This window comes from Trichomycterus rosablanca, chromosome 13 (assembly GCF_030014385.1).
Source record: "Trichomycterus rosablanca isolate fTriRos1 chromosome 13, fTriRos1.hap1, whole genome shotgun sequence".
NCBI classification, from domain to species: Eukaryota; Metazoa; Chordata; class Actinopteri; order Siluriformes; family Trichomycteridae; genus Trichomycterus; species Trichomycterus rosablanca.
The window spans coordinates 2,686,128-2,710,192 of record NC_086000.1 but is presented as its reverse complement, the minus strand read 5'-3'; the positions used below and the strand labels follow the sequence as shown (position 1 = coordinate 2,710,192).

Here is a 24,065-nt window from a genome sequence, read left to right as displayed (position 1 = left end):
AAGTGTGGGATGCGGTTTGTGCACTTCGATGCATGTCAGCACTGTAGAGGAACGGAGGCTGGGTCTGGTCTGGGTTCAGGCGAGTCCGATTACAAGCACGCTTGTGAAATTAGGTCTGGATGCATGGTCCCATCAGAGGAACCTCTTTAGGAACTTGGACTTTTTTAAAGGGCGTTGTTTAAAGTTCCAGAAAGCATTTTAGTTCCTACTTCGTACTAAACATTGCATACAAATGATTTGTAAAGCGGGTAGCACTACTGGTTTAGTGTTGGCACACAGCACCAGGCTCCTGAGGATCTGGTTTCAATTTCCATCACCGGATACTTACATTTTCTTCAGTCTTGTAACGCAGTGTGTAGATCGGCTGCTGTAAATCGCATCTAGGTCCGAGTGAGTGAATGAGCTGCCTTGCTTCCTACTGCCTACCTGATCAGTAATTAGACATTCTAATAAGACAGTAGGAGCATTTTTAGGTAGCTAAGAATTTAGACATGCCTTCTTCTCGGGAGCGCAGCATGACGTAAAACGCGTCAATGTGGAGAGAGCGCCAGGTTTTCAGACAGACCCAGTGAGTACGTGTCCAAGATTAGATTAGATTCAACTTTGTCGTCGTTGTGCATAGTACAATTACAAAGCCAACGAAGTGCAACGAGATAAGTAAAAAATGAAGGTGCATATATTAAAAACAGTAAACAGATAATGGTTGTGCAGTGTATGGACTACTACATAATTACAAGGTGACTACAGTGGCTAAATCAATTAACTACAAGGGCTAAGTGAATAATAATAAATAGAAGAGAGTGTATAAGTATAGTGGATAATATACAATATATACATACATTATTGTTGTGCTGGTGTGTGATTAGTGCAGTAGTGCCATGTGCAAATACTGATATGTAAACAGATGAGATGAAACACTTAAAAAGTACAAAAGTTTAGTGTGAATTTTAAAGATGCCTAGTTTGTCTGTGACCCACTGTGACTCTGAACAAGGGAAATAATATATGCGGAGAAATTGGGGGGCGTGTGGGTGATGTAGCGGTGACCGTTGTCTGCAGAACCCGGTGCGGTTCCCCTCGGCCAGCCGGGTTGCATTATGTGCGAGTAGCAGCAGTCATTTAGATGTGCATTAGTGCATTGTAGAGGATGTTCAATGTTCATGAGGTAAGAATGGAGATTTGTATATAGTTTACTAGACTTTTTCACCATAATCTTTCTGGCTCAGATCAGTGGAAATCTCGGATCGTATTGATTAGTCAAAATGACTGTGTTCGAATGAGACCATGTTAGATTCTGGGTGACGAGAATGCCACGAACTACCATAGAAACACTGGCACACATTGGCATGCCCATAGTTGCCGTACACTCAGATGCCAGTGCTTACAGACTATATGGTCAAGAATAAGAATAAGAATAAGAATAAGGTTTGTAAGGTGTTAGATCACCAAATAGCTTTTTAAGTACCTTCCTTTGGTTTGGGTTTTGATGATGATGATGGTGGGAGAGTTGGTCAGCTGGGCTGAGAGCTGGTAGCTACAAGGGCTGCGACACGTGATTTCTCATTTCTTCGTCCTCATTAAACCATTCGGTGATGCCTTGTGATCTTGGAAGTGAACACTCTTACCAGAATAAAAACTTTCCTTCATACTGATCATTTTAATCTACTTTCCAGTAGGGCTGCAACTAACGATTATTTTAGTAGTCGACTAATCTAACGATTGTTTTAGTAGTCGACTAATCTGACGATTGTTTTAGTAGTCGACTAATCTGACGATTGTTTTAGTAGTCGACTAATCTGACGATTGTTTTAGTAGTCGACTAATCTAGCGATTGTTTTAGTAGTCGACTAATCTAGCGATTGTTTTAGTAGTCGACTAATCTGACGATTGTTTTAGTAGTCGACTAATCTGACGATTGTTTTAGTAGTCGACTAATCTGACGATTGTTTTAGTAGTCGACTAATCTGACGCTTGTTTTAGTAGTCGACTAATCTGACGATTGCTTTAGTAGTCGACTAATCTGACGATTGCTTTAGTAGTCGACTAATCTGACGATTGCTTTAGTAGTCGACTAATCTGACGATTGTTTTAGTAGTCGACTAATCTGACGATTGTTTTAGTAGTCGACTAATCTGACGCTTGTTTTAGTAGTCGACTAATCTGACGATTGTTTTAGTAGTCGACTAATCTGACGATTGTTTTAGTAGTCGACTAATCTGACGATTGTTTTAGTAGTCGACTAATCTGACGATTGTTTTAGTAGTCGACTAATCTGACGATTGTTTTAGTAGTCGACTAATCTGACGATTGTTTTAGTAGTCGACTAATCTGACGATTGTTTTAGTGGTCGACTAATCTGACGCTTGTTTTAGTAGTCGACTAATCTGCCGATTGTTTTTCCCCCCGATTAGTCGACTAGTCAACGATTATTTATGTCATGCCCTCCATCTCTGCCTGAACATAACAAAACTCTCTTATGTTATTGAAGTTCCAATATCAAATTAAAATAATGACCCATGAAACTGAAACTTAAGCTTGATAGTTTAATTAAATATACTTGAAACATTAATACACAATCACAATAAAAAAATTCAATGAAATAAGAAAACTTTGGACAGCATTAGAAACTGTTATGTTTCAGAAGTTATCACTCTGGAAGTCAAAAACATTTATAACATGTGGTTGAGAAACATGTGAATGCTCTCTGAGGGGAGCATGAACCTCTTCTCTTCTCTTCTCTTCCACACTCCATGGCTTAGTGCTATTAATAGAAAGAGCAAAAGAGAAAGCTGTATTAATTATTACAACCTGAAGGCTGTGTATCATAGTTTATTACAATTAGTGTACTGGCTATGCCAACTAAACCATAACGGGTTAAATATCTTAACTGAATTATCTGCTGAGCTAACAAGCTATCATTAAGTGGATGAGGCTGATTATTTAGAATGAATCCTCTCATTAACGAGAGCAAAAAATAACGTTAGGCTATATAACGTTACTCCTAATAAATGACTGATTAACTATTGCACTTAATGCGTTAGCTTAGCTATCAAACCTAAAAAATAGCGAACTCTTAGGAAGTCTTCCGACAAGTACTCTAGCATTAACAAACATTAACTACGTTGGTTAAAGCACAAAGCGGTGTAAAAACGTACGTGTCCGGAATAACGCTGGTCATCACGGCTGCAGGGTGCTGGCGTTTCACCGTAGTGCTGGCGTGAAACCACGACTCTGCTCTGTAGCGTCGGCGTCCAGCTCGTTTCTTTGGGTTATTTTGGCTGAAATGCTCCTGAAATACTTTAGAAAGTTTCGGTCTTTGCCTCTCTGTCTTCATAAACTCCCCGCTGCACCATGGAAGCGATGCTGCGCCCCCTGCAGTTCCTTTAGTGCGTTGCAATAATAACGACGCTTCGACAATGAAATTCCACGTCGACAAATTTTTATAGTCGACATTATCGATTATGTCGACTAATCGTTGCAGCCGTAGTTTCCAGTTAGGATTCCCTTTGCTGTTGGTGAACCCATTGTGTCAGTAATGTGCCGTTAAAGGTGCTTGCTTGCTAGTTTTTTCCCCCCAGCAATTTTATTGTTGGGATGAAACATCATTCTTCCAAATATTTTTTTCTCCATTACTGTTTTATTACAATTTTGTATTCTTTATTACTACGTAATGCAGTGTTTAGCTTATTAAAGCTGGCACTGGGCCAGCTGGGTTGTGATGCACTCGGCGGAACTGCAATAGAAATGTGGAAACGATTCCATTCCAAATCTATTGATTGGTTGAACCTGAGATTGCCAACCCACTTACCCGGCTATGTTTAGCCATGAAAAAAGCGATAAAGAAACTGGGTGACGTGTCGGCTCAGCTGGAAGAGTGGGTGCCGCGCTGCACCAGGTTCCTGAAACCCTGTGTCCTTTTGGCTGTCGGTTCTAAAGTGGTTTCTTTACGTGAAGCATTTATTTCACTCCATTTTCATCCATTGCTTCATTGTGGTCAGGCTTGCGGTGGGCCCAGCTCCCTCGGGAACACTGGGCACGAGGCACAAAGACCCCGGACAGGATGTAAATCCATCCCCGGACCTCATGCCACCCCACCAATCATGTCTGTGTAGACACCTCGGACGATAACGACGCCGAGATTTGAACCCTGATCTCTGCGGTTGTGGGCTTGAGTGATACACCACTGTGCCACCCAAGTGGAGAAACAAGCCATGATGTTCCTGCTGGATACATGCCGAAGGTGCATTGGCAACTATACGTTGCTCATATGTGTAACTGAATGAGTGACCGGGTGTTCTGGGTTTCTACCTTGTGCCTAGTGTTTATGGCTGGTACTAGACCACTGCAACCCTGATCACCTATACAACACACACACACACACTACAGACACAAAGGATGACCTGTGGCTTTAAAGGACTTTGTTAAAGTGGTGAAGCTCTGAAAAGCTGGCATCCACACACACCGGCATTGGCCAGCTTGTACAGGATGGAAACAAATCCTTCATACATTTTATTTCATGCATCCTGGTCATTGTCATGGTGGGTCCAGCTTCCTCAGAATCACAGGGCTCGATGGTGTAACACAGCCCAGACAGGACGGCAATCCAGGGCTGGTCTTTGTGCCCTTGTGCCCAGTGTTAATGGATGGTACCAGACCCACTGCAACCCTGATCACCTACACAACACACACACACACACACACAGTAAAGACACTAAGGATGACCTGTGGTTTTAAAGGACTTTGTTGAAGAGGTGTAGCTCTGAGAAGCTCGCATCCACACACACACACACACACACACACGTGCCTGATGTGTTCCAGATGTGCACATGAGGGAAGGGAATGAGAGGAATGCTACGACGTCTGTTGCTTTTAAAGCTCTGAGCTTTGCCTTGTGCATTTTACATTTCACACGTAAGCTTGGTGTCAGGCGTGTTCCGGATCCTTCCTGTTACTGAGAGGTATACGGACGGAGGGTCCTCCGCTAAATGACGAGCTTTCACACACTGTCAGGCTGTCGAAAGGCAAGCAGGCCTGTGTGTGTGTGTGTGTGTGTGTGTGTGTTGAGAGATTGAGTTGCAGTGTGTCTGTACTAAACGCAAGTACCGTGATGGAAAGTTTCCATCCAGCCCTGAAACACACACCAGCGCTCAGCACAAATAGATTCTCAACCACGGTTTGATTTTGTTAAGAGAAACTGTAACCCTGCGTGTGTGTGTGTGTGTGTGTGTGTGTGTGTGTCTCGCACCTCTCGGAAGTTAATTGATTTACCGCAGGCTGTGACCAGCCATGTAGAAATTTGCTGTGACTGTTAAAAGTCCAGCGAGGTCCAGATGGGCAGTTGTGCCAAGCTCGAGTCTCACCCTTTCCTGGCATCGTCATAGGCATCCCTCCAGGAGCGTGGCACTGGAATATAGGAATATTGGCAATGCCAGCTCGTACAGGATGTAAAAGTCATTATTTCCATGGAAACAAATCCTTCATAAATTTAATTTCATGCATCCTGGTCATTGTCATGGTGGGTCCAGCTTCCTCAGCATCACAGGGCTCGATGATGTCACACACCCCAGACAGGACGCCAATCCAGGGCTGGTCTTTGTCCTTCGCTCCATTCTATGTATGACGCCCGACCGGCTGATAGCACCCTTAGGGATTTGAACCCTGGATCCCAGCAGTAGAGGGCTAGCGTAATTTACCACCGCGCCACCTCGGCATCCTGTATCAATTGATTTTGTGAGATGTTTGTTATAATCGTAGTTGTTTGTAATGCACTTGTGGCTTAAACCAAATGATGGGTACTTACAAACCTAAATGCTCGACCCCTGTCTCCATCGGGCTGCGTTTTGTTGGCGTAATTGAATCATTTTGATAGAAAAGACAATGACGAGGACAAATTTGATCATTCATTTACGCCTTATACTAAATCAAAATAGCAAAAGTTGTTTCCGTTATAATTAAAACGACATGCTAGTTCACCACCGCGACTTCTGGGTTTGAATCCCAGCTGTGCTATCGACCAGCAGCATGAACACACGGGCACAATTGGCACTGCATACGCATTCGTCAAAGTGTAGGTGACGAGATGCATGCGGCTGCTGCCCACGTGTCGGAGGGGGCGTGGGTCAGCTTCGTTCTCCTCGATCAGAGCGGGGATCGGCATCGGTGGAGAGGAAGCGTGACGCAGTGGGGCAATTTCACGTGCTAGAAAAAAAGGGAGAAAATACGTAAACAAAAAATATATATACATAAAAAATGTATCGCCGCAGAACAGTGGCGTCCTCTGCTGTTCGGTTAATGCGTCTGCACCAGTAATTAGTGATTTACAAAGCTAAGCAGGCGGGTGAAAAGATCTAGAACGCTCTGCTCTTCGCGCCTTTATCTTGGTCAGGGTTGCGAGAAACATTTTGCACAAGGCAAGAAAACCCTAGATAGGGTGACCCCCCCCCCCCCCCCCCCCTTCTCCCAAAACAGCTGATATCACCGCTGAGATTTCGCCTCTCTTTGTGTTCATGTCCAAAAATGTGCAACTGGACAGACAGGAGCAAACCACCAGTGTTTAGTTACTCCCCTAAGGGCCGTTTAAAGGACCACATAAATCTGTGTGTGTTAATGTCTGCAGCATCACGAGCTGAACACAATGTCATAAATTTCACCCTGAACTGGTGTTGGTTTAGGTAACCAGTTAAGCTCTACAGGAACTAGTCCGTGTTTTTACTGGTTCACAGAGGAACAAGCGTCCTCGATCTGACCACACAGTCTATTGTTGCTATATTCATAAGGAGGGTTTAGCTGGAAATGATCAAGCGTTGGGGTTAAAGTATACAGTTATAATATACTAAATTTAAGGTCTGTGTTTAGTGATTTAACGTTTTCATTCGTGCAGCGTTCAAGTGTCTCATGTTTACTGGTTAATCTGAACTATGAGGCGTCCTAGCAATCCTACGGCAATTCAGTCAGCAATCGCTCAGTCAAAATGTCCAAGATGTCGAAGTAAATCAGCTAAAAACACGACTCGGGTAACTGAGTTTGGAAAACTAACAACGATTCTGTGGACACAGAGGGGGGGTCAAAACGTGGACAAGAATTTTTATATTTGAGACCGTCGCCGGATGTTCTAGGTTTACATTCAACGATTAAGGTAGCTGTGCTGTGTATCGTAGCTTCAATTTATTCTATCATTTAATAAACACCATGAAATCTGTGATTTTTGAAATTAAGCACATTTTCCCATGAATTTAGTCGGACTCTAATTATAAGGCATAAACCATCAAACGGAGCTAGCAGAGGAAACTTTTAGCTCGCAGTCAAACTTCTCTTCATTCGCAGCCTCGACTCGCAGTCAAACTTCTCTTCATTCGCAGCCTCGACTCGCAGTCAAACTTCTCTTCATTCGCAGCCTCGACTCGCAGTCAAACTTCTCTTCATTCGCAGCCTTGAACTTTCCGCGAAGTCCCGCTGTACCGGGTCCAATAAAGTCGCTCTGCTGCTCCGTACAAAAAAAAAAAAGTCTATAAACGGAAATTTCCATCACAATGCGCCCGCGGGGAAGGTCGCGCGTGTTTGTGTGGGAGTCTCCAAACGCCGAGGGTCTTGGACTGCGCTGACTTCACCATCGCTGCACGACACAAGGGCTTCTGTTCAGCACAGACAAGCAGTTAAGTAATAAACAGGATTTAGTGCCGTCGTTGGTAACGTCGGCTGAATTGACGCCGCTCCTTACGCTCTGTGCGCTGGGAAATGGGTTTAGATCGAGGGAAAGGCACAAAGGCAGCAGGGAAAAGAAAAATGAAGTGGATTTAAATCAAATGGAATTCTAAAAAGCCCTTTTCAGCTAAAAAAAAAAAAAAAGCCGTTTTTTGTTGTTACGTTTTGGATGAACCCAATACTGAACTCTGTGTTCAGACAGTATTGCGTAACTGCTACAATACAGATGAACAGTCGCCGCCCACGTTTCTCCATAAATATTTATTTATATTTATTTATTTATGTTGCATTCCCCATTTTCCTTCCAACTGAGTCGTTGAAATCCTCAGTTGAGGTGCCAAGAAAGTTTCTTGTGTGTGTGTGTGTGTGTGTGTGTGTGTTCTGGAAGTATCTGTGGATCAGTGGGACATTTCTTAAGCTGGGTTGAATTTAGTTGTAATAATGCGGCTTCTGTTATTCCCGTCTGTGAACCGTTCATCTCTCGTGCAGATGCCTCAGCCAGCCAGCAGAGGTCGCAGTTGCAGCAGCAATAAGGAACCAGTTCCACCTTTATTCCTCAGGCACAGCCTTAGCACAGCTGAGATCTCGGTGATCCTCCTGGGTGGAGGGTCTGTGTTCGAGCGGTCTGGATCCTTTCTGTGTGGAGTTTGCATGTTCTCCACGTGTCTGTGTGGGTTTCGTCCGGGAGTCCAAAGACGTCCAAGTGAGGTGAATTGGAGACACTAAATTGTCCATCACTGTGTTCGATATAATCTTGTGTAAGCAGTAACTACCGTTCCTGTCATGAATGTAACCAGTGTGTAAAACATGATGTTAAAATCCTAATGAATAATAAATAAAATAAACACACACACACACACACAGAGAAATGAAGGACCACCGGGCAGAAATGTGGCTCATGTTGGTGATCATGAGCTTGTAGACACAATGAACACCATTATAGTCAAATGTCTCCCTGGGGCGCAACAACACACTGGAGTTTTTTGTATTTCGGTTTGTCTTGTACACGTGTCTGTTTCCTTCTTAGTTCGTGATTAACTGCTAAACCATTACTGTCGGTTATTAGTAAAAAAGAATCTGAAGAATCTGAATCAGGGCCGCGGTGGGTCCAGAAAATCAAGCGACCCACGTTTTGTTTAAGATCTTTAGCACAACCCGGGCAACACAAACAATCCATCCAAACAAACCCCAAAATAAAATATAATTAATTAATAAAAATAGTGGAAATCTGGTCCCACTGTGGTTTACATGATGTTACGTAAAGCCTCCACAAGGGGGTGTTCATGTACAAGTTTATTTCATTTTGTGTGCCTTCTAAAATCTATTGCATTCTTTATTGGCCCACACCCTGCAGATACGGTGGCACTGCCAATTATGCCCGCCAGATGGCGCCCAGCCGAGGAGTTCAGAAACTCGGTGCTGGCGTGCTAGCGGAACATCCCGCTGCACCACCAGGGCGCTCTTTTAAAATATTTATTAATTTCTGCGACCCAGGGTTCGAAAGGCCCTGCTTTAATGTCATGTCAAGTGTGTCCCGAGTTTGCATCAGTTTGTCATGGAAGAGCTTTATTATACCCACCACAACTCTATTAATTGTCTAGCAGGCCGTACGTCTAGTCTCACATGGTAGCAGTAAACACTTGTGATGCTGTATTCACTGTGACCCTGACCACCGCTATGCGTTTAGTGTCATGATTCGCAGCTAAATATAACCAGTAATGTATTATTTTTGCCTCTGACCGTCGACTTTTTACGTTTTCTTTAGGCAACCTGACAAACTTGTGGTCGTGTGGACGCGCAGGAGTCGCCGGAAATCCTCCAAGGTGCGTCAAACCCGCTCTTCATAAGGCCAAGTTCTTCTTAATGTCCAGACTACAGCTCACAGGTCATTTTCTGCCCCTCATCATTTATGAAACGGCTCGCAAGGTATTTCAGAGATAAAATGGAAGTTCTGAGAGACCTGAACAAAGCTCTGACGTTGACGGTGAGCCACTGTGCCAGTCTGTGATCGGTGTGTGTTCCTGTGATTTGACCTGTATGTGGTATTAAAAGGTCTTCCGTTTAGCTAGGGATGGTCTAAACGTTTAAGTCATGTGGTCAGAACTGAACCCTACGACCTCTGGACCTGAGTGAGACCACGGTGCAGCTTTATGTTCTTCCGTTTTTCTTTCAGTCTCATAGTTGGCAGCCGGGCATCAAAAACCCGTACAGAGGAGTGGTGGTGTGGCCTGTTCCTGAGAACGTGGAGATTACGGTCACACTGTTTAAGGTACACACACACACACACACACACACACACACAGTGTAGTCTAAACCATGGTTATACTTGCTGTATTATAACATTTATGACATGTACATGATGTGAACAGATAACAAGAGATGTCGATTAGTGAGCAGATTAATAATAAAAATACTTAATCATGTCATGTTCTAATGGGACAGTACTGTTGTGGCGATCTATTTTATATGTACTGTAATTAAGGCCCTACCTAATCCAAGTGCCTCATGTTTACTGGTTAATCTGCACTATAAGTCGTCCTAGTGGCGGCACGGTGGCTCGGTGGGTAGCACTGTCGCCTCACAGCAGGAAGGTCCTGGGTTCGATCCCCAGGTGGGGCGGTCCGGGTCCTTTCTGTGTGGAGTTTGCATGTTCTCCCCGTGTCTGCGTGGGTTTCTTCCGGGTGCTCCGGTTTCCTCCCACAGTCCAAAGACGTGCAAGTGAGGTGAATTGAAGATACTAAACTGTCCAAGACTGTGTTCGATATATAACCTTGTGAACTGATGAACCTTGTGTAACGAGTAACTACCGTTCCTGTCATGAATGTAACCACAGTGTAAAACATGACGTTAAAATCCTAATACACGCCGCTCGGGTGGCGCAGCGGTAAAAAGAAACGCGCTGCAACCAGGTCTGGATTCTGAGAAGCGTCGTATCGAATCCAGCCTTGCTTTACCGGCTCGAAGCCGAGTGGCTATATGAGCAACGATTGGCCGGTCGCTCATGTGGGGGGTGGGACAAAGAACCGGATGTGGGTCTCTCTCTGTCAGAATGCGATTGCGTTCTCTGCCGGCTGATTGGAGGCGCTTACACAGAGATGGGAGAGGGTGCCCTTAGGGTGTGTCTCTCCGCATGCAATGCTAGGTGGCGCCAAAACTCGTCAATGTGTGGGTGGCAAAGATGCATCTGGCTGCTGCTCGTGTTTCGGAGGGGATACGGGTTAGCTTCAATCACCTCCGTCAGGGCGGGGTTCGGCATAGACAGAGAGGAAGCACGATGCTAATTGAACAATTGGATGCGCTAAAAAGGGGAGAAAAAGGGGTAAAAATTTAGGAAAAAAAATAAATAAAATCCTAATACACAAACAAAAACCTACAGCAGTTCAGTTAACAATCACTCAGTCAAAACATCCAAGATGTCAAAGTAAAGCAGCTTAAAACACGACTCGGGTAACTGAGTTTGGAACATTGTGTGGACGCAGAGCCTCCCGTTGACCAGCTTCCTCTGCTGATCGGTTATTTCCGTGTGTGATCCGGATCTTATTAGCGTCTGTCTCGTCCCCTGCAGGATCCCCACGCCGAGGAGTTTGAAGATAAAGACTGGACGTTTGTTATCGAGAACGTAAGTGGTGCTTTAACTTTACTAAGCTGGTTGAACTCCGTTCGTTCATTTGTCAGATGCCTTAACATGGCCCAGATGGAAATAGGATGGTGGAGTCAGGAAGGGCATCAAGCGTAAAAACTGTGCCAAGTCTGACTGTGGTGACGCCTAAATGATGGGACCAGCTGAAAGAACAAAATGTTATATATATATATAATTATTATTACGCAGCTATAACTACTGATAATAGTAATAATAATAATCACAATGACAATAACGTACTTATGGTAATAATAATAACAATAATCATCATCACAGCAGCAGTCTATTTACTGTTAGCATTGATAATAATAATAATAATAACATATTTACTGTTAGTTATTATAATAATATATTTACTGTTAGTAGTAATAATCACAACAACAATAATGTATGTATTAATGTTAATAATAATCATCACAGCAACAGTAATGCATTTATTAATATTAGTGATAATAATAATAATAATATATTTACTGTTAGTATTTATTATAATAATAATAAAATATTTTCAACAATAACATATTTACTAATGTTAGTTATAATAATTATATATTTACTGTTAGTATTTATTATAATAATAATAATAAAATATTTTCAACAGTAACATATTTACTAATGTTAGTTATAATAATAATATATTTACTGTTAGTATTTATTATAATAATAATAATAAAATATTTTCAACAATAACATATTTACTAATGTTAGTTATAATAATAATATATTTACTGTTAGTATTTATTATAATAATAATAATAAAATATTTTCAACAATAACATATTTACTAATGTTAGTTATAATAATTATATATTTACTGCTAGTATTTATTATAATAATAATAATAAAATATTTTCAACAATAACATATTTACTAATGTTAGTTATAATAATAATATATTTACTGTTAGTATTTATTATAATAATAATAAAATATTTTCAACAATAACATATTTACTAATGTTAGTTATAATAATAATATATTTACTGTTAGTATTTATTATAATAATAATAATAAAATATTTTCAACAGTAACATATTTACTAATGTTAGTTATAATAATAATATATTTACTGTTAGTATTTATTATAATAATAATAAAATATTTTCAACAATAACATATTTACTAATGTTAGTTATAATAATAATATATTTACTGTTAGTATTTATTATAATAATAATAATAAAATATTTTCAACAGTAACATATTTACTAATGTTAGTTATAATAATAATATATTTACTGTTAGTATTTATTATAATAATAATAATAAAATATTTTCAACAATAACATATTTACTAATGTTAGTTATAATAATAATATATTTACTGTTAGTATTTATTATAATAATAATAATAAAATATTTTCAACAATAACATATTTACTAATGTTAGTTATAATAATTATATATTTACTGCTAGTATTTATTATAATAATAATAATAAAATATTTTCAACAATAACATATTTACTAATGTTAGTTATAATAATAATATATTTACTGTTAGTATTTATTATAATAATAATAAAATATTTTCAACAGTAACATATTTACTAATGTTAGTTATAATAATAATATATTTACTGTTAGTATTTATTATAATAATAATAATAAAATATTTTCAACAGTAACATATTTACTAATGTTAGTTATAATAATAATATATTTACTGCTAGTATTTATTATAATAATAATAATAAAATATTTTCAACAATAACATATTTACTAATGTTAGTTATAATAATAATATATTTACTGTTAGTATTTATTATAATAATAATAAAATATTTTCAACAGTAACATATTTACTAATGTTAGTTATAATAATAATATATTTACTGTTAGTATTTATTATAATAATAATAATAAAATATTTTCAACAGTAACATATTTACTAATGTTAGTTATAATAATAATATATTTACTGTTAGTATTTATTATAATAATAATAATAAAATATTTTCAACAATAACATATTTACTAATGTTAGTTATAATAATAATATATTTACTGTTAGTATTTATTATAATAATAATAATAAAATATTTTCAACAATAACATATTTACTAATGTTAGTTATAATAATAATATATTTACTGTTAGTATTTATTATCATAATAATAATAAAATATTTTCAACAATAACATATTTACTAATGTTAGTTATAATAATAATATATTTACTGTTAGTATTTATTATAATAATAATAATAAAATATTTTCAACAATAACATATTTACTAATGTTAGTTATAATAATAATATATTTACTGTTAGTATTTATTATAATAATAATAATAAAAAATTTTCAACAATAACATATTTACTAATGTTAGTTATAATAATAATATATTTACTGTTAGTTATAGTAATATAATAATAATATAGTAATAATGTTATATTATTATTAGGGGACAGTGGTAGCCTAGTGGGTAGAGCTTTGGGTTATCAACCGTAAGATTGGTGGTTCAAATCCAGGCTCTGCTATACAGCCACTGTTGGGCCCTTGAGCAAGGCCCTTAACCCTGTCTGCTCCAGGGGCGCCGTCCGATGGCCGACCCCGCGCTCTGACCCCAGCTTCCAAACAAGCTGGGATATGCGAAGAAAGAATGTAATTGTACTGTACTAGTGTATATGTATATATGACACATAAAGTATATCTTCTTCTTCTAATAATAATAGTAATAATAATAATCACAACAACAATAACGTGTGTACTAATGTTTATAATAGTCATCTTCATCACAGCAACAGTAATGCGTTTATTAATTTGTGATAATAATATAAATAATAATATGTTAGTATTTATAACAATAGTAAAATAATAATTACAATAACAGCAATTTACTGATGTTAGTTATAAAAAGAACATATTTACTGTTTAGTAGTAATAATAATTATTACTACTTTTTAATGAAGGTTGCTTCACAGTGCGGTGTTGCCATCTAGTGGCTCAATAAGGTTATGATACAACTTTTCTGTTCCCCCGAAAGAGTCAAACTCTCAGTCAGTAACAGATGATTAATTTGTCCGAGTGGGAGAGAGTGAATAAATCCTGTTAGTGTTTACTGGCCCAGCAATGTGAAGTCCAGTGTGTTGTTCCAATAGACGAGCCTTGTGTGTGATTTATTTTGTTATGTTGCCTTTAGGGAGGCCATAAATTATGAATTAGTTAATAAATAAATCTTACCCAGATTTACTGATGATTAGAAATGAAAAATAAAAAGCTGCCCAATATAGGACAGCAGCACTTTTAGTTTTTTGCTTTAATGGATGAGATTTTTATTTAAATAGAAAATTGTTAATTACACACAGTGAGAGGAACGTGATAGATTTTCTGTCAGTCTCTCACATTATTCTCCCACCCTGTGTGTCAGTCTCCTTCTCGCCCTCCCTCTCTGGATTCGTACCAGACACTCGGCACCAGTCCAGACGCAAGTCTCGAGTCCATCTGCCTGCCCAGCAGCCCCCCCCCCCCCCCCCACACACACACACACAGAGCGGATCACATATGCATATGCTGTTACACAAAACAAACATGTCTTCATGCACACAAACAAATCTGATGTGTGCTTACACACACCGAGGTCCACGTTCACTTCCTCTCCATCTGATAGACACACAAATAAATACAAAACAAATAGAAAGTAAACGTGCGGTGGCTTAGACGAGCTGCATTGCTTTCTTTTTATTGTCTCTCCTCATCCCACCCTCTTCCTTTTCTCTAAGTTGGATATATCCGATTTCCTAATGCATTCGCAACCTCCTATTTTTTTTTTTAAACCCTTCAAAGCTGATGTAATATAACCCAACACGACCGTCCGCCTTTATCGTTCAACAAAACGAGCTGTACCTGTTACTGTAGGGTTTGTAATTCTTAAGGCTTGAGCTCCTTCTCAATCTGCTGTTTCTGATATTTCGTCCACCACCTGTGTAACCAATCGAGCTCCTGTTTTAATGCGTTAGAAAGCAAGCCCACTACTGCTGAGATCCGGGGATCCAGGGTTCGAATCTGAGCTGTGCTATCGGCCGGCCGGGTGTCTGCACGGACATGATCGACTAATATCCGAGTCGGTTGAATCTGCCTGGCTGTTAGGGGTCGCACTAGTCAGTGCGCTCTCAATGCAGGTCCCAAGCCTGGATAGAAATAGGAAGGTTGCCCAGCGGAATATCTCACCAGCGCTGAGATTCTGAACTTTGCCACCGTCACCCTCGGCTTGCTCAACAGAAGGTTTTTGGTCTGTTGGTCCTGGAGTCTGTAAAGTTGCTTTGAGACGATGTCCATGGTAAAAAGCGCTATACAAATAAAATTGACTCGACTTGACTTGAACTCCCCCGGTACGAATCTCGGCTCTGCGACCTGGGCTGGGCACCATCTAGCGGGGACAATCGGCAGTGCCTGCAGCAGAGAAAAATTGGACACTAGTCTGCTGGGTGGGAAAAGACCGGACTAATAAAGGGGAATGGGGTCTTCAAGCGCTGTGTAAGGACCCTGGTTGAAGTGGAGGAGTTTGGAGACACTAAATTGGGAGAAAAGGGAGAAAATGCATAAATAAATAGAAAAAAATACATACTACATACTTTCGATTGAGGTGCTTGAGTGGTGCAGCGGTAAAACACGGTAGCCCAGGACTCCTTGGAACCGGGGGGTCCAGGGTTCAGTTTGGGGGATTATGTCCGAAACGGCTTACAATGCAATGCAGGAAAAACTAATTGCTCCTCAGTGATTGGCGTCACCGTGCCAGGCTCCTGTTTCTCCAGCACAAAAGAACGTCGGTTTGGAAGAAAGTCGAGGAACAAAGGAAAGAAACCAGGAGGAAGGAGGACTTCTTAATTCCTCTTTGTGCATACCTCTCTAATAACCCAGTGATCAAAGGCATGCCAAATCACACACACACACACACACACACACACACACACACACTGTGCCACTGCATACTGGGAGATGGAAGCGGGAGAGAGAAAGGAATAGAGGTGAAGGAGCCACGCCAAGTGAGACTGACTTCAAAGAATCTTAGGCAGGCCTATTTGGCACCAGATTACTCTCTTTGTGCGAGTGTGTGTGTGTGTGTTTGCACAAATACACTCTTACCCCTCTGTTTGGAAAATCTGTGCTGTGAAAATCAGCTGATTGGTGCTGAAGACGCATCAGAACGTTTGATGTAAGAGCTCATAAATCTATTTTTAATAATGATTAATTATAATCTCGGCAGAGCTACGGGACGGGCGATCGGGGTGGGGGGTGTTGAAGCCCTGCAGATTGGCGTCCCGTCCAGGGTTTTCCTGCTTTGTGTGCAATGTTTCCTGGTAAAACTGGACCTGCAGCGACCCTGACCAGGATAGAACCTTAATACATAATTGTCACTACAAGTTTCCCCCTGAAAACAGAAGGTCTGTAAGAGAACCTAAATTCTCAGATTCCGTAAAATGCACCTACTGAGGCGCCTCAATCCTGAGTGATGATCTGAGTGAAAAACGAATATAATGCGGAGCAACCAACAGAGTTCTTCTCAGTTTCTAATGTAAATAAATTCTCACTGATGTTTAATTTGTATAAAGGTGTAATTATACGAGTGTCGTTTAAGCTGGAACGTAACTAGACTAGATTGCGAGATAAAGGGGGAAAATCCACAAGAAAAGAATTAGATATGTCCAAAAATATGTCCTTAGCTCGGTTGCGCGGCGGCGTGACTCTCTGTCCTTCAGCCGTTCTCCTTCTGTCCCGGCGTCCCGCCGCTCGGACCGGTCTTGCTGGCGGACGACCCGCACGTGCACGCGCAGTGGACAGACACGATCTTTGTTTTGACTTTGCACAGTGTGATACAGAAGCTAAAATAAACACGAACGCTGGAGCGCCCGCGTCCGTCTCCGCGTCGCCCGGGAGCCGCCGCTAATCCGCTTTTCTGGCAGCCGGTTCTGAACCCGGCGGCTCTCTGAGGTGGCGCCCGAGGCCGAGACCCGGGCACGTTCTCGTATGAGAGGTGTGTGTACGTGATTGTATTTAGATTCTGTGGACCTGGGGGGCGTCTTTGTGAGACTTTGAGAGATGGAAGAGCTGCCTGTACCACCAGATTTTTCTCACAGATGATGAGCTGGCACATTACACCCCAAAATAAAAGGTATTTAATAATATAGAAGTGCCACAGCATGGCAGTAGAGGCACAGCAACGTGCACAAAGGCTGGTCAGGACTGAGCCAGGAATGAGCCACGCCTTCTTGTTCAACATCGGTGCCAGTGTCCATGTAGGCGCCTGGATTGGACTCCTGTCTGCGTAAATGGGCACAAATTCCCACCAACATGGGTGTAATGCACTAGCTGCCCATCTGTGGGAATTTGTGCCCAAATCTCAGCTGTGCTATTGATCGTCCAGGCGCCTACACGGACACGTGTACTGCCTGTATAGTGGATTCCTCATCTCCGCTGCGATTACGCCCCCTGCTGGCCGGTCAGTGCACCTACACTCTGGGTGCTCGATTGATTGCTGGGAGATACTGCGCCCTCTGAGACCCTGACTCTAGCAGCTGACCATCTGTGGGAATTTGTGCCCATTTATGCAGACAAGTGTTTATAACACCTGGACAGATGTTGAACCTGAAATAACTTTTAATTAACTCTTATATTCATGTGTATTGTGCTAACTGAACATCTGTGGGATCCAGGTTCAAATCTCAGCTGTGCTATCGACCGCCCGGGCACCTACATGGGCACGATTGGTACCGTCGAGGCACCTACACTTGGGGGGGCTTGATCGATGACAGGGAGATACTGCGCCCTCTGAGACCTTGAATCTAGCGGGTGAAAAGAAGTGGTCAGATGTGTGGGGAAGTGTGTGGGATGACAGCTGGAACATGTTTTCCCCTGTTCATGCACAGAAGGAACAATAATAAGAGCCCAGGTGTGAATCGTGTGTGTGTGTGTGTGTGTGTGTGTGTGTGTGTGTGTGTGTGTGTGTGTGTGTGTGTGTGTACTCGCTGTACCTGCTTGGTGGACACATTTCCTCATACCTCACATATTGTTGTGGCTGAGAGCTGTAACATCAGATTTCTGGGAACCCTCGGCGTCCGTGTTTAATCTCCACGTCCCCGCTCCTCTTTGTTCCTTTTTCTCTGCACGCCGTCTGTACACGTAGACGGACCCGTCTGGACCCGGCCACCGCCCTCCGTCCGGCGTGTTCATTCATGAGCTTGACCCCGTCCGCGTGTCCGGTTCAGAGCAGAGACGTTTCGGTCTGCGCTGCTGAATGGAGGCGGATTTCAGCCTGTTGCCGTTAGCTGAACACACACCCTAATCCCTCGAATCCCTCGAATGTCTCGAATCTAATCCCTCTGTGTTTTTATTTACCCTCCCGTGTTCCAGCGCCGTGTTCTGGGATCTAAAGTGCTGACTGGTGCCATGAGCCTCATTTATCAAGTTGGCGCCGTCAGCATCTGTCCTGCATGTATCATCTCATTAGTAAGCGCTCTGTATGTTATGTACAGATGATTTTCCGCCTGCGTCCCAAACTACATCCTATCGTCAAACTAAACCAATACAAGTGCACATAATGTATTATTAAATGTGTGTAATTTGAAACACACCCACTTATTTTTTATATATGTCTTTCCTTTAAGCCAAAAGAACCCAATGTAATTGCAGACATGATTGGCCGTGTCTAAGGGAGGGAAGGTGGCCGAGGCTCTGTGATAATAATAATATCCACGCCAAGTGATTATGAAGAAAGCGCATCCACTGTGACCCTGACCAGGATAAAGCACTGGTAAAACTATTGTGGGATGGCACGGTAGCACTGTCGTCTCACAGCAAGAGGGTCCTGGGTTTGATCCCCAGGTGGAGTGGCTCGGGTCCTTTCTGTGTGGCGTTTGCATGTCCTCCCCGTGTCTGTGTGGGTTTCCTCCGGGCGCTCCGGAGTTTCCTCCCACAGTCCAAAGACGTGCAGTCGGGCTAATGGAGACAGTGAGTGACTGCTTCAGGTCCTGCCACCACCAAGCTGCCACTGCTGGACTCCTGAGCAAGAAGCTTAATCCTCAGCTCGGTGGGTAGCACTGTCGCCTCACAACAAGAAGGTCCTGGGTTCGATTCCCAGGTGGATCGGTCCGGGTCCTTTCTGTGTGGCGTTTGCATGTTCTCCTCGTGTCTGTGTGGGTTTTCTCCGGGCGCTCCGGTTTCCTCCGACAATCCAAAGACGTCCAAGTGAGGTGAACTGGAGGTGCAAAACTGTCCATGACTGTGCACAAAGCGAGGTCCAGTTTTAGGGCAGTTGTAGCCTAGTGGTTAAGGTACTGGACTAGTATCCGAAAGGTTGCTGGTTCAAGCCCCCACCACTGCCAGGTTCTCACTGTTGGGCCCTTGAGCAAGGCCCTTAACCCTCAATTGCTTAGATAATATATTGTCACATTACTGTAAGTCGCTTTGGATAAAAGCATCCGCTAAATGCAGAAAATGTAAATGCAAACAGTTCGGCATCATGAGACTCCCGCGGGCGTGCACAGTGATGAATTGGAACCTCACAAATTCCCACAGACACGCTCCGGAATCCTGTGGAAAGCCATTCCACCACAGCGGAGTCTGATATAGCTGTACAGAGAACGTCAGACTCCATATTAATACATATACAGTGTATCACAAAAGTGAGTACACCCCTCACATTTCTGCAAATATTTCATTATATCTTTTCATGGGACAACACTATAGACATGAAACTTGGATATAACTTAGAGTAGTCAGTGTACAGCTTGTATAGCAGTGTAGATTTACTGTCTTCTGAAAATAACTCAACACACAGCCATTAATGTCTAAATAGCTGGCAACATAAGTGAGTACACCCCACAGTGAACATGTCCAAATTGTGCCCAAATGTGTCGTTGTCCCTCCCTGGTGTCATGTGTCAAGGTCCCAGGTGTAAATGGGGAGCAGGGCTGTTAAATTTGGTGTTTTGGGTACAATTCTCTCATACTGGCCACTGGATATTCAACATGGCACCTCATGGCAAAGAACTCTCTGAGGATGTGAGAAATAGAATTGTTGCTCTCCACAAAGATGGCCTGGGCTATAAGAAGATTGCTAACACCCTGAAACTGAGCTACAGCATGGTGGCCAAGGTCATACAGCGGTTTTCCAGGACAGGTTCCACTCGGAACAGGCTTCGCCAGGGTCAACCAAAGAAGTTGAGTCCACGTGTTCGGCGTCATATCCAGAGGTTGGCTTTAAAAAATAGACACATGAGTGCTGCCAGCATTGCTGCAGAGGTTGAAGACGTGGGACGTCAGCCTGTCAGTGCTCAGACCATACGCCGCACACTGCATCAACTCGGTCTGCATGGTCGTCATCCCAGAAGGAAGCTGACGCACAAGAAAGCCTGCAAACAGTTTGCTGAAGACAAGCAGTCCAAGAACATGGATTACTGGAATGCCCTGTGGTCTGACGAGACCAAGATCAACTTGTTTGGCTCAGATGGTGTCCAGCATGTGTGGCGGCGCCCTGGTGAGAAGTACCAAGACAACTGTATCTTGCCTACAGTCAAGCATGGTGGTGGTAGCATCATGGTCTTGGGCTGCATGAGTGTTGCTGGCACTGGGGAGCTGCAGTTCATTGAGGGAAACATGAATTCCAACATGTACTGTGACATTCTGAAACAGAGCATGATCCCCTCCCTTCGAAAACTGGGCCTCATGGCAGTTTTCCAACAGGATAACGACCCCAAACACAACCTCCAAGATGACAACTGCCTTGCTGAGGAAGCTGAAGGTAAAGGTGATGGACTAAACCCAATTGAGCACCTGTGGCACATCCTCAAGTGGAAGGTGGAGGAGTTCAAGGTGTCTAACATCCACCAGCTCCGTGATGTCATCATGGAGGAGTGGAAGAGGATTCCAGTAGCAACCTGTGCAGCTCTGGTGAATTCCATGCCCAGGAGGGTTAAGGCAGTGCTGGATAATAATGGTGGTCACACAAAATATTGACACTTTGGGCACAATTTGGACATGTTCACTGTGGGGTGTACTCACTTATGTTGCCAGCCATTTAGACATTAATGGCTGTGTGTTGAGTTATTTTCAGAAGACAGTAAATCTACACTGCTATACAAGTTGTACACTGACTACTCTAAGTTATATCCAAGTTTCATGTCTATAGTGTCGTCCCATGAAAAGATATAATAAAATATTTGCAGAAATGTGAGGGGTGTACTCACTTTTGTGATACACTGTATATAATAGTGGAATAGGACGTCCGACAAGCTGAAGGTCACGCGTCCATAATATTTTTGGAATTGTAGGTGTCGGCACATTTCTGATTGATGGGTGTGCAGATGTGATCACCCTGCGTGTGTGTGTGTGTGTGTGTGTGAGGAACAAGGTACAAAAAAAAAAACTGATGAGGCAGCACCTTAAAACTGGAATGAACTCGTCTGTTAATCCAGCATATCTGTGTCTGGTGTGTGTGTGTGTGTGTGTGTGTGTGTGTGTGTGTGTTGGGCAGTATTGCAGCGGTAGGACTTTTTCGAGGTTGCAATTTATTTTGCTGCTCAGCCGTGTGATGAGGAGGAGAGGGACCGGACACTGGGCTCTGACCTTACTGATAACGGCGAGAGGGGGGGGGGGGGGGGTTGATGATGACAGAACAGAACATATTCCAGCGGATGTGATAGAAACACGGAGGGAGACGTCGACTGGCACGCCAACGGGTTGTGCCGCCCAAGGCTAACTGTGTTATCTTACTAAGCTAAAACGGTCTAAGTAGTGCGTCTAAATAATCTGCCTCGTGACTTCCATGGCTTATTAGAATCCTCTCTACGTAGGCAGCTGCCCAGGTAGGCAAAAGTCTGGCCACTCCTAATGCCCGGGTGTGCATACTCTGGGACCCTCACAGTTCTAACCCCTTTACCCACAGTACTGGTACCAGCTTTGGTCGAATACTCAGCCAGCTAGCTGGGGTAGCTGGAACACACGCGAGTACGTTTTCACCTGAAATACTCGAGTGTGGCAGTAGGGGGCGGCCTTTAACTGACCTGGCATCAGTGACGTATTTAGCGATTCGGAAGCCAAAAGAACCCAGTTGTATTACAGACATGATTGGATATGTCTAAGTGAATATAATATAATCATCCACGCCAAGTGATTCTGAAGAAAGCGCATCCACTGCGACCCTGACCAGGATAAAGCGGTGGTAAAACTGTTGTGGGGCGGCACGGTAGCACTGTCGTCTCACGACAAGCGTGGGTTTCCTGCGGGCGCTCCGGTTTCCTCCCACAGTCCAAAGACAAGGGGTTCTAACCCCTTTACCCACAGTACTGGTACCAGCTTTGGTTAAATAGCCAGCTGGGGTATCTGGAACACACGCGAGTAGGTTTTCATCTGAAATACTCGAGTGTGGCAGTAGGGGGCGGCCTTCAACCGACCTGGCATCGGCACGTCTCTCCTCTCCGCGACGTATTTAGCGATTCAGAACCCACCGCGCCAGCCGATTGATACTCGCATCCCCGCGCTAGATTAAAACCGTCTCATCGTCACAGGCGCGGCTCCTAATCTCGGCCCCCGATTGACACCGGCGGCCGGGGAAATGAGCACATCTCATTGTTTGCGCTCGTCAAATCTGGTCAGAACCCGATTCTTGGGTGGCGAATTTGCATATCCTTAAGTATTTCTGTCGGAGACGGGGGCCGTAAATCCTTCTTAAGTGTTCGACGCGTTCGGGAAATTCATCCGCGGCGTATCGGCGCGCGCTATTAGGCGGGTATAATGCGCCAGCCTAATCTGCTGGATAAGAAAGGGGAGGCGGGCGTCGTTTTGTTTTCTTCAGGGACGACACGCCGTATTTTCCCAGCAATTCAACGGGGGCTCAAATGTCAACACAAATGTCAAGAGTCACTGCAGCGCCGGCGTTTTCTCTTTATTCTGTTTTATTCATCGTTTCCATTTAGCGGAAGGACTTCGTTGAGCTTCTTATCAGCACCCGGAGGGGATTGGATGTCTGGGTAATTTGTTTGCTCCTGTAGATGGATAATTGAAGTTGCCCAGGTTTTGCCCACCTATTTATTTCTGCACTGTAGGTTCATTGGCATCGTAGATGAATCTTCTGGAAGGACTTTGGACGTTTTTGCTCTGATGTTTACGTGTGATCCAAGGTCACTGAAGGTCATCAAAGGTCTTGCTCAAGAGCCCAACAGTGGTGTGGTTTGACCCATTTCCAATCCATTTGTGGCCTTTAGCGGACGCTTTTTATCCAAAGCGACTCACAATTACGACTGAACACGATTTGAGCAATCGAGGGTTAAGGGCCTTGCTCAGGGGTCCAACAGTGGGTCCAACAGTGGCAACTTAGTGATGGTGGGCCTTGAACCGGCAACCTTCTGATTACTAGTCCAGTACTTTAACCACTGAGCTATCTCTGCCCACGTTTCTCTTTGTTTCTCCCCTTGTACCCTGTTTATTAACATCAACACTGACAGGGTAGTAAACAAGTAGTGTGTTGTACTGGTATGAGTGTAGCAGGTGCAGCAGTGTTGTTGGGATTTTTTAACACCCCAGTGTCTCCAATCAAAAATAGAAAGACAAAAGCGTCCCCTGATGAGAGACCAGAGGAGGATTAGGACACATTATGTAATAAACTACAACCAGAGCTAACAGGGTGTGTGTTCATAACCCAGTGACTTTCCGGTTACCAGTCCAGTACCTCAATTGCTGGGCGTATCAGGTGCAGCAGTGTTGTTGGGATTTTTAAATCCGTCATTAAG

General features: G+C 42.8%; 1 protein-coding gene across 3 annotated transcripts in view; it reads left to right on the top strand.

The window, feature by feature from the left end:
* Positions 1–24,065, top strand: part of ehbp1 (EH domain binding protein 1) — a 129,821-nt gene that overhangs the window by 3,869 nt on the left and 101,887 nt on the right. For all 3 annotated transcript variants that reach the window (XM_063006795.1, XM_063006794.1, XM_063006796.1), the window contains exons 3-5: positions 9,466–9,523; positions 9,874–9,969; positions 11,266–11,319. In XM_063006795.1, coding sequence (XP_062862865.1) covers positions 9,466–9,523; positions 9,874–9,969; positions 11,266–11,319 — 208 coding nt within the window. The remainder of the gene's footprint in view (positions 1–9,465; positions 9,524–9,873; positions 9,970–11,265; positions 11,320–24,065) is intronic.